Source organism: Lynx rufus, unplaced genomic scaffold (genome assembly GCF_022079265.1).
Source record: "Lynx rufus isolate CCGP_SWC_20201006 ecotype Redwood Valley unplaced genomic scaffold, mLynRuf1.p SCAF_11, whole genome shotgun sequence".
Taxonomy (NCBI): domain Eukaryota; kingdom Metazoa; phylum Chordata; class Mammalia; order Carnivora; family Felidae; genus Lynx; species Lynx rufus.
This window is the reverse complement of record NW_025814825.1, coordinates 8,979,131-8,993,217: the sequence shown is the minus strand read 5'-3', so window position 1 is coordinate 8,993,217 and position 14,087 is coordinate 8,979,131. Positions and strand designations below refer to the sequence as shown.

Sequence of the window (14,087 nt, the reverse complement as noted above, 5' to 3'; positions counted from 1 at the left end):
TGAACATATTGTATACATTCATGTAGGACTTTTCTTTCCATATCTGACCTCCCCTCTCTAATTCTTCAATGTGATTCGTACTATGGCTTCTGATTGTATTGCTCAAAGCAATAACCACACAGATTTTAATAAAGCCAGCAAAAAAGAACCAGAAAAGCCTTTGCTATGTTTTGATTCTCTGCTTTGAATAATAAAATAAATTGGTGACTGTATATCATTGTTCTATAACAGAGGTGAACATTTGATTCACTCTTAGTAAATATTCTTTGTATGTTTTTTTCCTGTGCAAAATTTACTAGGAAAAAAATAATTTGTGGCGGCTATGATTTTGCCTTTAATTAAACAGAAATTACAGTTTATTAGATAATTAATCTTCCAAAAATAACCACTGTTTTTCCCTAAATATTTTTTCACTATTTTAGGGCTGAACAAAAACAGCTCTACAATCTAAAATTAACCAACTTTAGTGAATACAGATAAAACATTCATTATATATACATGTGTGTTTGTAAACTAGTAGTATTAATTTATTTACAATTTTTAAGTTGATTTATTTATTTTGAGAGAGAGAGAGAGAGTGCGTAGGAGGGGCAGAGAGAGAGGGAGAGAATCCCAAGTGTTGGGGAGCCCAATGTAGGGCCTCGCAAACTATGAGGTCATGACCTGAGCTGAAATCAAAAGTCAGTTGCTTAACCAACTGAGCCACCCAGGCACCCCAGTAGTATTAGTTTAAAAACAACTTACCAACATATTTGAAAAAAAATAGCTTCTTAATGTGTCATTAAAGTACACATCTATGGACTTAAAAAAAAAGTTGATGATTATATACCTTCCACATTGAAACTTGTACTTTCAGTTCCAGGGGAAATATACAATTTCTATTGAGATAGGACCATGCTTGGATTTATTATAGGCCTTAATGGCACATTCATGACTGAACACTACAAATTAGGTGAAAACTCTAGTGAGTTTATAATGAAGGTTTTCAGTGTTTAGTTTTTTTCATGCAAACGAACAGACTGTCCTTTATATGAGTTAATTTGTCTAAATTTAAGTGCACAGGTATTTGTCTACCTAGGTTCCTAAACCATGATTTAGGATTTAGACAAAACAATTTACTGGTCCTAGATGTGTTATAAGAGGACTTTATTCATTCACCCAACAAACATTCCTATTGGTCTAACAGGTGCCATGTATTATACTAGGGACTAGATATGATACCTCAAGCAATAAAATTGAGAGATAGATTGATTAGTACATCATTAAAACATGGGAAGAACCTGTAATGAAAACATATAAGCCATTTGATGGGAATCCCAAATAACATAGAACCAAATTTGTCTTACTATAAGTCAGCATGGATTTCCTAAGGAATGAACATTTGACTAGTGCTTTGAAACAATGGTAGAAGTTGATCAGGCAGACTAAAGGAGATTGGCAGATGAAATACTATGATTTATAGTAAGAAATATATATGTGGGGCATCTGGGTGGCTCAGTCATGATTTCACAATTTTTGGTTTCCAGCCTACATTGGGCTCTGTGCTGACATCTCAGAGCCTGGAGCCTGCTTCAGATTCTGTTGTCTCTCTCTTTGCTCCTCCCCTGCTCACACTGTCTCTTTCTCTCTCAAAAATAAACAGGTATATATACATACATATATATGTATATGTATATACATATGTATATACATGTATATGTATATGTATGTATATATATCTATATGTATGTATATATATATCTATATGTATGTATATATATATACACATATAAACATATATGTATATATATAGTTTTGTCCCATTTCTGGCATGGAACCTTAAAACTTTTGGAATTTCCCAAATGATGAGAGCAATAAAAGTGTTTTTGTTATGTTAATGAGGTGACATTTGTATCCCACCCCCCATCCCACTGTGGGGTGATTGCCAGGGTAATTAATCAACCTTGTGATTAGAAGGTTGCAATTATGGAATTTCAGTCCCATCCTGTGGCCTCTGGGGTGGAAGAGGGACTGGAGGTTGAATCAAGTGCTAAAGGCCAGTGATTCAGTGATTTAATTAATCATGCCTGTGTAATGAAGCCCCTATAAAACCCCAAAAGGACAGGTTTTGGAGAGAGGCCAAGTTGGGAATACTTGGGGATGTGTGGAAAATGGCACACCTGGAGAAGGCGCGGAAATTCCTTGCCCTTCCCACATATTTTGCTTTATGGAATTTTCATGTGGCTGTTTTGAGTTATAAAAGCTGAATCTAGAAAGTAAAATGGTTCTCTGAGTTCTGTGAGATGCTCTAGAAACTTAAACAAACCCAAGGAGGAGGTCACGGGACCTGATTTGTGGCCAGCCAGTGGGGTCAGAAGTACACATAACAACCTGGGCCTACAACGGGCTCTGAGGTCGGGCAGGGGGGCAGTTTCATAGGACTGAACCCTTAACCTGTGGAATGTGATGCTATCACTGGGTGGTGAGTGTTGGAATTGAATCGTAGAACACTAATTTGGTGTCCAGAGAATTGCTTGTTGGTGTGGGGAAGTGAACATCAGTTGAATGGAACTCCATGGTTTTCTTTTTCTATATATTTGGGATACCTGATATTTTTAAGTGTTTTATAACCTGTATAGTGTTGCTTTTAATCAGAATTAATTCCATCGTTCCATCATTCCACTATTTTAATCTAGAAATTTTCCTCAATTCGTACTGATCAGTCACTCAAATCTAAAGTTGAGTCAGTTGGAACTGAAATCTAAAATAATATGTAATTTCTGGGGCATCTGGGTGGCTCAGTTGGTTAAGCATCTGATCTTGATTTCAGCCTAGGTCATGACTTCGTGGTTTGTGGAATTGAGCCCCGCATCCAGCTCTGCACTGACAATGTGGAGCCTGCTTGGGATTCTCTCTCTCTTTCCTCTCCCCTGGTGTGTGCTCTCTCTCTCTCTCTCAAAATAAATAAAATACACATTTATTTAAAATATAATAATAAAATACACATTTATTTAAAAAATAAAATATGTCATTTCTAAAAATACAGATAAAAATATAAAATTTTATATTTCACAAATTTTGCTATTAAAGAGATAAAAGCAAAATCATGCCTTTTTTTCCTTTCATAATTGTCAATGTCCTTTATTCCCATTGGGTACCACCTCTGAGGTCAGAAGTTAATATGGATTGTAATATGCAACGCTAATTTGATCTGTTTACTTGCAGAGAGCCATATCCTAGAAGATGTCAACAAATGTATCATAGCCTTGAGAGACCAGGATGCTGATAACTTAGACCGTGCTGCGGGTGCCATCAGAGGACGGGCAGCAAGACTTGCTCATATTGTCACAGGTGAAATGGACAGTTATGAGCCAGGAGCTTACACTGAAGGTGTGATGAGAAATGTTAACTTCCTAACAAGTACTGGTAAGTCTCAGTCCCCAGTAACAGCTGCACTACTCCTGATATTTGAATCTCTGTGGCTACCAAATATTCATACACGTGGAAAGAAGATCTCTGCCTGTTGTTTGTTAAGCAATAGGTTGCTCCACCATCTGATAGGTGCTTGCCTCTTGTGGTTAGATGATTTGAAATTTATTTCTAGCAGTAAATATATTTATTGGGAAAGGTAGGTGTTTTATAAATATGTGTTATATAAATTAGCTACAGGCCTTAGCCACTTATGAATGTTTATTAATGCCAGAACTGTTAGGATATATAATTGGGCCAGATGTTATAAGTACGTAATAGTTTCCAAATCCTCTTTCAGCTGTATCATTGGTACCCCAGGTTTTTGTTTGTTACTTAAACAGGAAACTGGTCCTATGGTTCCAGAGAAATGCTCTGTACTGTCTTTCACAGTCTGTTTGCAAACATTTTGTTCATCAAAATCTTCAGAATCTTCTGTGATTACTTGACAAATATGGAATGAGGGGCACCTGGATGGCTCAGTTGGTTAAGCGTCCGACTTTGGCTCAGGTCATAATCTTGCTGTTTGAGAGTTTGAGCCCCATATCAGCTCTCTGCTGTCAGGGCAAGGCCTGCACTGGATCCTCTGTCCCCCTCTCTCTCTGCCTCTTCCCCACCAGCAACCGCACTTTCTCTCTCTCTCAAAATTAAATAAACATAAATAAATAAATAAATAAATAAATAAATAAATAAATAAATAAATAAAAGAAATACGGAATGAGGATTGTGTTTTGGTTGAAGCACCCAGTTTAATATTTTTTTAAAATTTCTTAAATGTTTATTATTATTGAGAGACAGAGAGAGAGAGAGCATGAGCATGGGAGGGGCAGAGAGAGGAGAAGACACAGAATCTGAAACAGGCACCAGGCTCTGAGCTGTCAGCACAGAGCCCGAAGCAGGGCTCGAACTCACAAACTGTGAGATCATGACCTGAAGTCGGATGCTTCACTGACTGAGCCACCCAGGCGCCCCTAATAATTAAAAAAAAATTTTTTTAACGTTTTATTTATTTTTGAGACAGAGAGAGACAGAGCATGAACAGGGGAGGGTCATAGAGAGAGGGAGACACAGAATCTGAAACAGGCTCCAGGCTGTAAGCTGTCAGCACAGAGCCCGACGCGGGCTCGAACTTACGGACTGCAAGATCATGACCTGAGCCAAGATCGGATACTTAACCGACTGAGCCACCCAGGCGCCCCTATTTTTAAATAGGGAAGTAAATACTTATTTTGAATCACTCAGTAAAATGGCATTCTTATATTAAACACTATTAACATTTCTCCAACAAACTTACAGAAGCATTTGATTTCATACAGATTTAGAAAAAAATGGATATAATTTGAATAAGGGCAATCAATTATTTTTATAAATCATCATGGCAGAACTTTTTCCTGTGAAAACCCTTTGCATTCTGTGAAATCCTCAGTTTGAATTTTTCTTACTAATTAACTCAACACTAGGGTGATGGTGCACCCATGATTACTAAAATATTTGAAATTCCATATTTAAGGCATTGATTCTACCTAGAGAATTGTTCTTTATGTTATGCAGAGGGCATATCAAATTCGGATGATACGTACATTGTTTTGTTAAAGTGGTAGAAGGAATAAGGATGGGTGATTTTTCAGGGACAGGAGAGGGAGCTGCTTCTTAAATTTAAATGACTAAGGGAAACCCACCAATGGTGGAATCAACCTTCAGTGGGGAGTAGTTCTGAAGAGGCATACCACACAGTTGGTACAGAATTGATGATTAATGTCACTGTTTTCCTAACAGCTTGATCTAGAAAATCATTGGTGAATCTTGGCAGAAGGTAATCTCTTTAAAAACATTTCTAAAATAGTGGAACATTGAAGATAGGCTAAGGAAAGATGGAGAGGGTCCGTCGGTACCTGTTGATGATAGTATATTTCTATATTATACCTATAACTGTTAATATTATATCTCTGTAACAACCCAAAAGCCACTGGTGTTCCAAATATGGCCCTGGTAGTTGTCATATGATATGTACCACACACCACATAATGACGTATGGTGATATATTTAGTTAAGGAAATAAATATATTGATTAATTGTGTTAATGGTAGTTCTGCGTCTTTTCCATGAACTAAATATGACTGGTCTTCTTGTTGGTCAAAATCAAGTACAGAGATATCTGATTTTTTTTTCTACTTTCCGAGAATAGAATTATAGGTAAAAGAAGAATGCACTAGGGGTTCTCTTTTTAGCCAAATGAAAATTTCCTTCAGGGAGTTGAATAGGTCAGGTCTACCAGGATCTTACATATATCTTGCCTCTGTCTCAATTTTCTATTCATATTAGTAATGTCCTTTGGACACACTGTTATGGTCAGAATGTCTGTATGAGGTACCAAGCTTACAGTTTCATTTTCCATAGGATAGAGTTTATATGAGCTGTAAGCAAAGAAATAGAAATGAAATTCTAAACTGTCCAGGATGTGAAGTGTTTTGTAGGAACCCTGTTCACAATCAATTCTTATAATCTGAAATAAGAAAATAAAAATAAAGCAAAGTTATTTATGCCTTTAATTACAAGTTTGTCAATACCTCTATGATTTATAATGGCCTATGAGATAACTAACCAATATTGGGTACAAAATTCATTCATTCAGAAGATGGAGAAGTCTTTTTCCTCTAATTAGTTGTATATAACTTTAATTAAAATTCTCCAGGTAAGTCATATCCTGTGCCCCAAATATAATAAGTATAGAATAATTCTGGGCTGTTCTGTAAGTCTCATTATTAATGTAACTATAATTTATGACTTTCCAATTTTGTCATTTTAGTTTTTCAAATGATTTTTTGACTTATCTTTGGAGAAATATTCTCCTTTTTTTATATGTCTAATTCCAGACTTTTCTCCAGTTTTTCTTGAAATTTATCAAAAGCATGCCCTACTAAAGGGAATTCTGAACAATAAATTAGATGAAAATGCTAATTAGATCAGCTTGATCTTAACCAAAGCTGAAATATGTGAGCATTTTCCCTCCCATAGAGATACTATGAAAAATACTTTCAACTATTCTATCCTCCATAATTAAATAACAGAAGATGTTCATCTTTGTTCATATCTGCTCATCACTCGGACTTATTATTTATAAATAATCATCAAATTAAGTAATTGGAAATGTCATGTTTTGTGTCATGAAGCCTTAATAGTTAACATTTTAGCAAGTGAATGGTCTGTACATAGGTGGCCTTTCTTTTTCCTTTTCCCTTATACAGTTCTCAGGTCTTGACCCTGCTTCCTGAAAATCACTTAATAAGGAGCTTTTGTGAATTGTTTTTATGACCGAGACTTCCTTAACACTGCAAAATTTGCCTTAAAGTACTGTAATCAATGATAAAACCTAAGCCCTGCTTATCTAAATCACAGAGTGTTTTTGGAACATTGCACCTTTGATTTTAATCAGACTTTGTGGCTCATTAGCACATTTTCAAGATTTGATGATCTTCTAAGTATTTCCTCAGCATTAGGAAGCAGGGCTGCCCTGTTACATTGCAGGAATTTGCACTGTTCATAAGCCCTAGCAGTCGGCTTTGTGTGAAATGTAGGCAACATCTGGAACACTGCATTTCATTCCGACAGAGGCATAATTTTGTCATCTCCATGTGGTATTTTTTATTCTGCCCAATTTTTCCGTTATGAAGCTTATTCATTTGTCAGGATTTCCTGATAGGAGAGAGGAAATATATTGACTTTTTCTGGTTAAATAACAAACCTTATCAATTTTAATGTGAAGGCTTAGAAGTTACATTCCTACACCAACTTTAGTTCTTTCATGCTAGGTTTGGGGAAAAACCTAAACCAAGAGGGGACTGAAAACAGTATTTTTCGGATGTGATTTATGGACTCTTATCAAATTCAGAAATTAGCAGTCCCCAAAGCATCTGTTGCAAACCACCAAACTCCACCTGGTTTCAATGTCAGCCAGCCTCATGGACCAAAACAGAGCAGGCACATAAATAAACCTGACCAAGATATCCGGGTGGCATCCACTGCTGGCAACTTGCAGTGAAGACAAGCAAAGGGTTATTCATCAAGTACTCCATCAAACCCAAACTGGAAAATCTGTACCCAGAATCCTTCCCCTAATAGAATGGAGAAGAACCATATGGTTGCAATTTTTCTTCTTACAGACACATTAGACAGTTGAAAAGAATCTAGAACCAACAAATACTTCCAAGATGTTCTTATACATTTTTCTTACAGCCAGCTTGAACCATAGACTTTTAAAATGAATTTTATCTAAAAATAATTTAAAAAATGTTAATAGCAATAAATCCTGTCAAGTCCCTTTCATTTAATATTCTTCACGTAAAAATATCCTACATTTTGTAGCCAGATTAAAACATGTTTATTTACTATCCTTATGTTGCATCTCTGGTCTATAACCTTAAATAATTATAAGATAAAATGCAAAGACTTTAGTTTTTAGCAGTTTTTGCCCTCCACAATCCAGCAGAGTCTCATAATTAGTCATCCATATACTAGGTATGACTCAATATGACTCAAAATAATTTTTATGTGTCCAGTAGTATTGAACAGTACAATTTTGTTTTGTCTTAAGAATTAGTGTCTAATTATATATATAATGACCTATATATATAACATATATATTAAATACACATATAAATAATATACATAACATATACTTATAAATTACATTCATTATATATATGGAAAAACTCAGATGAATGGCTTATTCTACTAAATGGGAAAGTCTGGCAACTCTAGGACAGAGTTTGCTATGAAATTGGCTGGAGCTTAGTGGTGTTTCCTTTTCATTGAGCCTCAGCGATAGTCTCCACCATGCCATAGTCTCCTCCACTCCCTGTCATTATATACCTAGCTGCTTAACTCACTTAATTTATCTGTCTAAACTCTATTGGCATTTGAGTTCACCTGAACATGCATTTCTAAGTTGTTGTTTTTTGGAGGTTTTTTCTTCCTTTTTTGGGCCGAAGGCACTTTCTACTCCATCTAAGTTGGTAGTTTCACATTTTATTTTCACATTTCATCTGTCTTTCAAGAAACAGCTCATACCCCATGTCCTCTGGGAAACTTTCTTTACTTCCTCTGGTAGTAGGGAATTCTTTCTGGTTTCATGTACTATAGATTTTAAAGGACTTGCCACTCAGTCCTATCATTCTAGATAACTATATGCTGTTGATGAACTCTTAAGATATAGTTACACAGAAATGACTTTTTCCTTCAACATAGAATATAAGCTATAGAAGAAAATGTTGTGTGTCTTGCATTTTTTAAATTTCTCTTTGCATCTTTTCCAGACCTACCACTGTGTCTTGCATAGTGTTAGATTAAAACAAAACAATGCAGCAAAACAACCCTTGAATTGTGTCTATATGCGTGTACTAATTCTATTCTAACAGTGAAAAGTCTTTTCTTTTCTAGTGTCCCTCTAAAATTATAACTATTGTCCAACACTTTCTCAAATGCCACCACCTTCACATAGTAGCTTCTGATACCGTTTCAGTTAGAATTAATTGCTCTGTTATATATGTTACCATTGGATGAGCTTGTTCTCTAGTTAATGGCTATTTCATTTTGCCTTGTATCATAATCAGTCCTTTACATACAAGTTTCTCCAAGTAGATAGTAATGTCCTTAAAGGCAATCACCATACTTTATTATTTTTATGCTTCACAGTAGCATTTTACACATAATAGAGGTGCCTAAGTCATTTTCCCAAGTTTAAATTTAAAATTCACTCTAATATTGTACTGTGATACATTCTAATACAGATATGCAAATGAACCAGTTATCATCCCAGTTCAGGGAAAAACAAAAACAAAACTCAAAAACAGTAGACTGTGTCAAAGGCTTGAGCAAAGAAAAGGTCAGGGAAGTAATTAATTACTGTCCAGAGTTAGATATTAGCTACTTCCAGAAAACTTAGGGTCAGATGTCTGAAAGGTCTTTAGCAAGCCTTTGAACTAGAGATCACGACTTCTGTGTATTCTATTACTTACAAGAACCATCCTTGAAGTGCATCTGGTGAAAGATCCCATTGAACCTAATTTCATGAATGGCTAGCAAAGCCCTGTACGGGGATAGCAACCATGCCTTGTTTTGGGAAGCTGTTTTTGGTGAACTTCCTTCCCCTGGTAGCAGTTTGAGACAGGCCTCCTAATTATATGCTTTCTTACTTTTGGCTTCAGCTAGAATCTACACCGTTTAACACAGAGAGCATTAACAAGAAGCTTCTGTCTGTAGATCATTTGGTTAACCTGGATAGCAGGGTGTCTTCGTGTTGGTGATGTTAAAATCAGAAGCTAAATGACAACCCAGCCTGAGGCGTCTGGGTGGCTCAGTCGGTTGAGCGTCCGACTTCAGCTCAGGTCATGATCTCACAGCTCGTGAGTTTAAGCCCTGTGTTGAGCTCTGTGCTGACAGCTTGGAGCCTGGAGCCTGCTTCGGATTCTGTGTCTCCCTCTCTCTCTGCCCCTAACCCACTCGCATTCTGTCTCTGTCTCTCTCAAAAATAAATAAACATTAAATTTTTTTTTTAATGACAACCCAGCTTCTGTAAAGCAAAGGGAGATCCCATGGCGTTGGAAGTACTTCCATTGCTGTAGGATTTGGGGATCCTGCACCACCACTGTGAGCTGAAGAAAGCAGCTGCTAGAACTTCTGAACAGAAACCTGCTTTCTGCCTAAAGAGAACTGGATTTGAATAGGATCCATATTTAGTTAGCGGGCTAAGGACACTTTTTTACCTTGCAATTTTAAGTAGTAGAAATATAAACTTGTCAGGAAAAAAAGTGCTATAAAAGCTGAAATCTCTATGTACTGGGGATGCAAAGGCTTTTTGGACCTTTTTGATAAGGGTAGATCCTGAGAGAACTACATGGAATAACCCAAAAAACCACTGTGGACAGTAACTTTACTAATAAAAAGAATACATTCTGACATGGTAGAAATTTTATCATCAAAAGAGGAAATAATATGGAGTGCTTAAAAGTGAATTCATAAAATCATAAAGAGGGCCTGAAATATTCCTATGTCTGGAAAATATAAAATATCTAACGGTGAGGCTGATGCTAATTGAGGTATGGGTAGGGAAGATGAGTTGAGATGGCCTGAAAGGAAGGGAACATTGACAAAAGAACTGGGGAGTATGGACCTGCTGGGTGGATATTCATCAGTGCAAAGATGTTCTAGAGGTCTTGTACCTTCTTTAAGTCTAAAACTCCTATGACCAGGCTTAGATGCATGTTCTCCAGCCAAAAAAGACATTATCTGGAAAGAGAAATAGGACGCATTGTTCTTTCTGATCCTATTTTCATAAATTTTCAATAAAAAAGACTAATTCAGGGTTATTTCATGATCCTTCATGTGGTAGGGCACATAGAAATAGAGCATATATAAAAGGATTAAGCATGAAGCTCCAGTTTCAGATCTGGATTTCAAGCAATGGACTCTAGCTATGGGTAAATTAAGCAGAAAAAGAGACAAACTAACAAACACAGAAGATAAGTGGAAAAAACAGATCGCAAGGGATGTTGCATGTAGGAATCTGGTTAGTCATCCTAAAGAAAGAGGTACCATTCCTGCCCTCTCTGAACACTTAATACTATTATTAGCATCATAATGTTGTAACACTGGACCCCGCAGATAGTGCATTGCCGTCACATTCCAGATACTTCCACCAATGAATAAAATCCTAAGGAAATTCCTGCTTTTGTCTCACTTGCTCTGAATTCAACTTCCTCAGCGGAAACATCATATTTTTGGAGTTTAAATCATGTGCCCACACCTCGACTGCTGGTATGGGGCAAGGGGAGTTTGCAAGTACTGCCTTTGAGCCCCTATGGAGAATGGTGCTTGGCCTCATACTGAGACCCTCATACAAGCAGATTCCCTGGTATAAGAACAGGCTTTGTGGTCTTGCACAAAGGGAGATGGTGTGTTAAAGAGCAGGAGAGGAGGAACATCAACAAGGGAGGGAAAGGGCCCAAAGAAGGGAAATTGAGGACTGATTTTACCAACTTAGGCTGGTCACCATCAATGTCAGGACAACAGAAATGCTTCCAGAATCACCCAGTTAGAAGCACTGTATTAAAGCATCTTGCCGTCAAACCCATTTTTTTTTTCTGATGGTTTATAAAATCTAAAAACAAGTATAAAAGCATGCTTTCTTCCTGGCAGATCTATTAAATGAGGTATTATGATAACACTTTAAACCTAAGTATGTCCAGAGTGGATGTGCCTTAACAGAATGTATGATGTGAATGTGATTCTGTTGCCAAGAGAGTGGCAAAGATGGACGTATATGAATCTGTGAACTCTTGTAAAAAAGTGAAAAAAGAGGCGCCTGAGTGGCTCAGTCAGTTAAGTGTCTGACTTTGGCTCAGGTCATCATCTCCTGGTTAGTCAGTTCAAGCCCTGCGTCAGGCTCTGTGCTGACAGCTCAGAGCCCTGAGCCTGCTTCAGAGTCTGTCTCCCTCTCTCTCTGCCCCTCCCCAACTCACACACACACACACTCTCTCTCTCTCTCTCTCTCAAATATAAATAAAAAACATTAAAAATTTAAAAGAAAGTGAAAAAATTACTCTTCAATGGTTTCTTCTTTTATTCTTTAACAACAATGACCAAAAATTAATAGGATTATATCCTATTATTGTTCAAATGTACAGTGATACTGTATCAAAATGTATGATTTTGTTCTAAATCCAAAGGGATGGGGATTTTGACTTCATTTATTTTAAGATTTACTAAGGGAGAGATAGTAAACATATTTTGTAACAGCATAAACTAGTTCCTTCTAAATCACAGTGTGCGCATAACCACCGGGAAAAAGAAGTGGCTGTTTATTTAAGGCAGAGGGGATCAGAAGCTCTGGGGTCTTAAGCAGTGTTAGGTCCTTCCCAGCAATCCTGAGAGCTACAGGGATCAATACTTCTAAATAATAATAACCTTCTAAAACACACCCATGTCACAACATAGTCAGGAAGCTCCGGACTAGGCTATTATCTACTGGGTGGTCCAACAGTTAAGTCTCTTTATAGTAGAATTACTGTAAAATGTTTTGTGAATGGGGTGCCTGGGTGGCTCACTCGGTTGGGTGTCAGACTTCGGCCCAGGTCATAATCTCCTGGTTTGTGGATTCCAGCCCCACGTCAGGCTCTGTGCTGACAGCTCAGAGCCTCGAGCCTGCTTTGAATTCTGTGTCTCCCTCTCTCTCTGCCCCTTCCCTACTCACACTCTGTCTCTCTGTCTCTCAAAAATAAACAAACATTGAAAAAATTTAAAAAAATTAAATATTTTGTGAACTGTAACATAGTATATGTTTTTAAAAATGGAGACAAGTATCTGGCAGGAGGCTCCTTCCTTCTACTTCATCTTGAAAGTCAGATTTATGAAACTAATGAAATAACTCCCTTCAGTTGTTATAAATATCTGTTTCATGTATTAATAGCCCTCAGTTGTAAAGACAGTTAATTTTACTTTTTTAGAGATGTTTATATATAGCCTGGAAAGTCTGGTTATATATTTATTGATGTGAGCTGGTAAAACTTTTATATACTCATCTGTAAAACTAAATTTGAGGCTCAAGGTCACTGACTCTAGAAAATGAACTGAGGTGGTATGGCTGTCAGATTTTGTTTCCTCTGGCTTTCAAGTGAACATTAACCACGTGAATGTATAAATCATATTGCATATCCTTTGGTGTCAAGTAATTGGTGTGGACTTCAGAGCTTGATTGACAATAGTTTTAGCCATTTCCTCTCCAACCTCTTTTTTCCAACATTCTTCATGTCATTTTTTTTCTGGGATTCTTTAAATGTAGTTCTCGTTGTACGGGCATGGTCACAATTGACATGATGATATTGCCACATTTCTGAGATGAGAGTATGTGTAGTAAGTGAAGACTTAAGCGTTTCTAAAGTAAACAGTATCTATAGCTATTGCCAGAATAAGGCAGTATTGCATTTGTACTCTTAGACTTTGTGGATATGAAAACAAATGCTGAAAAATCATACCATTGTAAAGAGAAAAACAAATTAGCAGACCTACATTTTCAAATGACAGTGCTATCCACAAGCTTTATTAATAAATGTGAATATTTTCTTCAGTAAGTCAACAACTTATTATGATTGGGTAAGTTAAGGATTATTTCACCTCTTGGTGAAAACTATAACCTTGGGAAAAACTATGAACATAGTGTATATCTCAAGATTTTCAATGAAGGAAGAGATGACCTGACTGAAGGAAGAAAGGATATTTTCAACACAGCCACAGTTGGGAGAATAATGCTGGGAACAGATCAAGTGGAGTAAAGAGTAGCTAGAAACATTGGTCAGTTGTCCATTAACCGACTAAGTGAGGATAGAGATAGTTCAAGAAAAAAAAAAACAATGAAATGTTAGGCAACTAGAAATTATTTTGCACCATGTGCCCATGCTGATTGCTGCTGCCAAGTATTTTCGTTTCCCAAGTTAAATTTTCAAGCTCATGGTAATTTTCAACTTCCTCTTTTGTCAATTACAAAAGAAAGTATTACTGCTTAACAATCCCATACAGCAGGCTAAGGACCTTGGAACAAGTTTCTTCTGAAATGTATTAGTAACCCAATGGTATCTTAGAAAATGTAA

At 36.7% G+C, this 14,087-nt stretch overlaps 1 protein-coding gene across 1 annotated transcript in view; it reads left to right on the top strand.

Moving 5' to 3' along the window:
• The window catches only part of CTNNA3 (catenin alpha 3), a 1,681,070-nt gene that overhangs the window by 1,232,667 nt on the left and 434,316 nt on the right, over nucleotides 1-14,087 (top strand). The window contains exon 11 of the mRNA XM_047071866.1: nucleotides 3,205-3,405. Coding sequence (XP_046927822.1) covers nucleotides 3,205-3,405 — 201 coding nt within the window. The remainder of the gene's footprint in view (nucleotides 1-3,204; nucleotides 3,406-14,087) is intronic.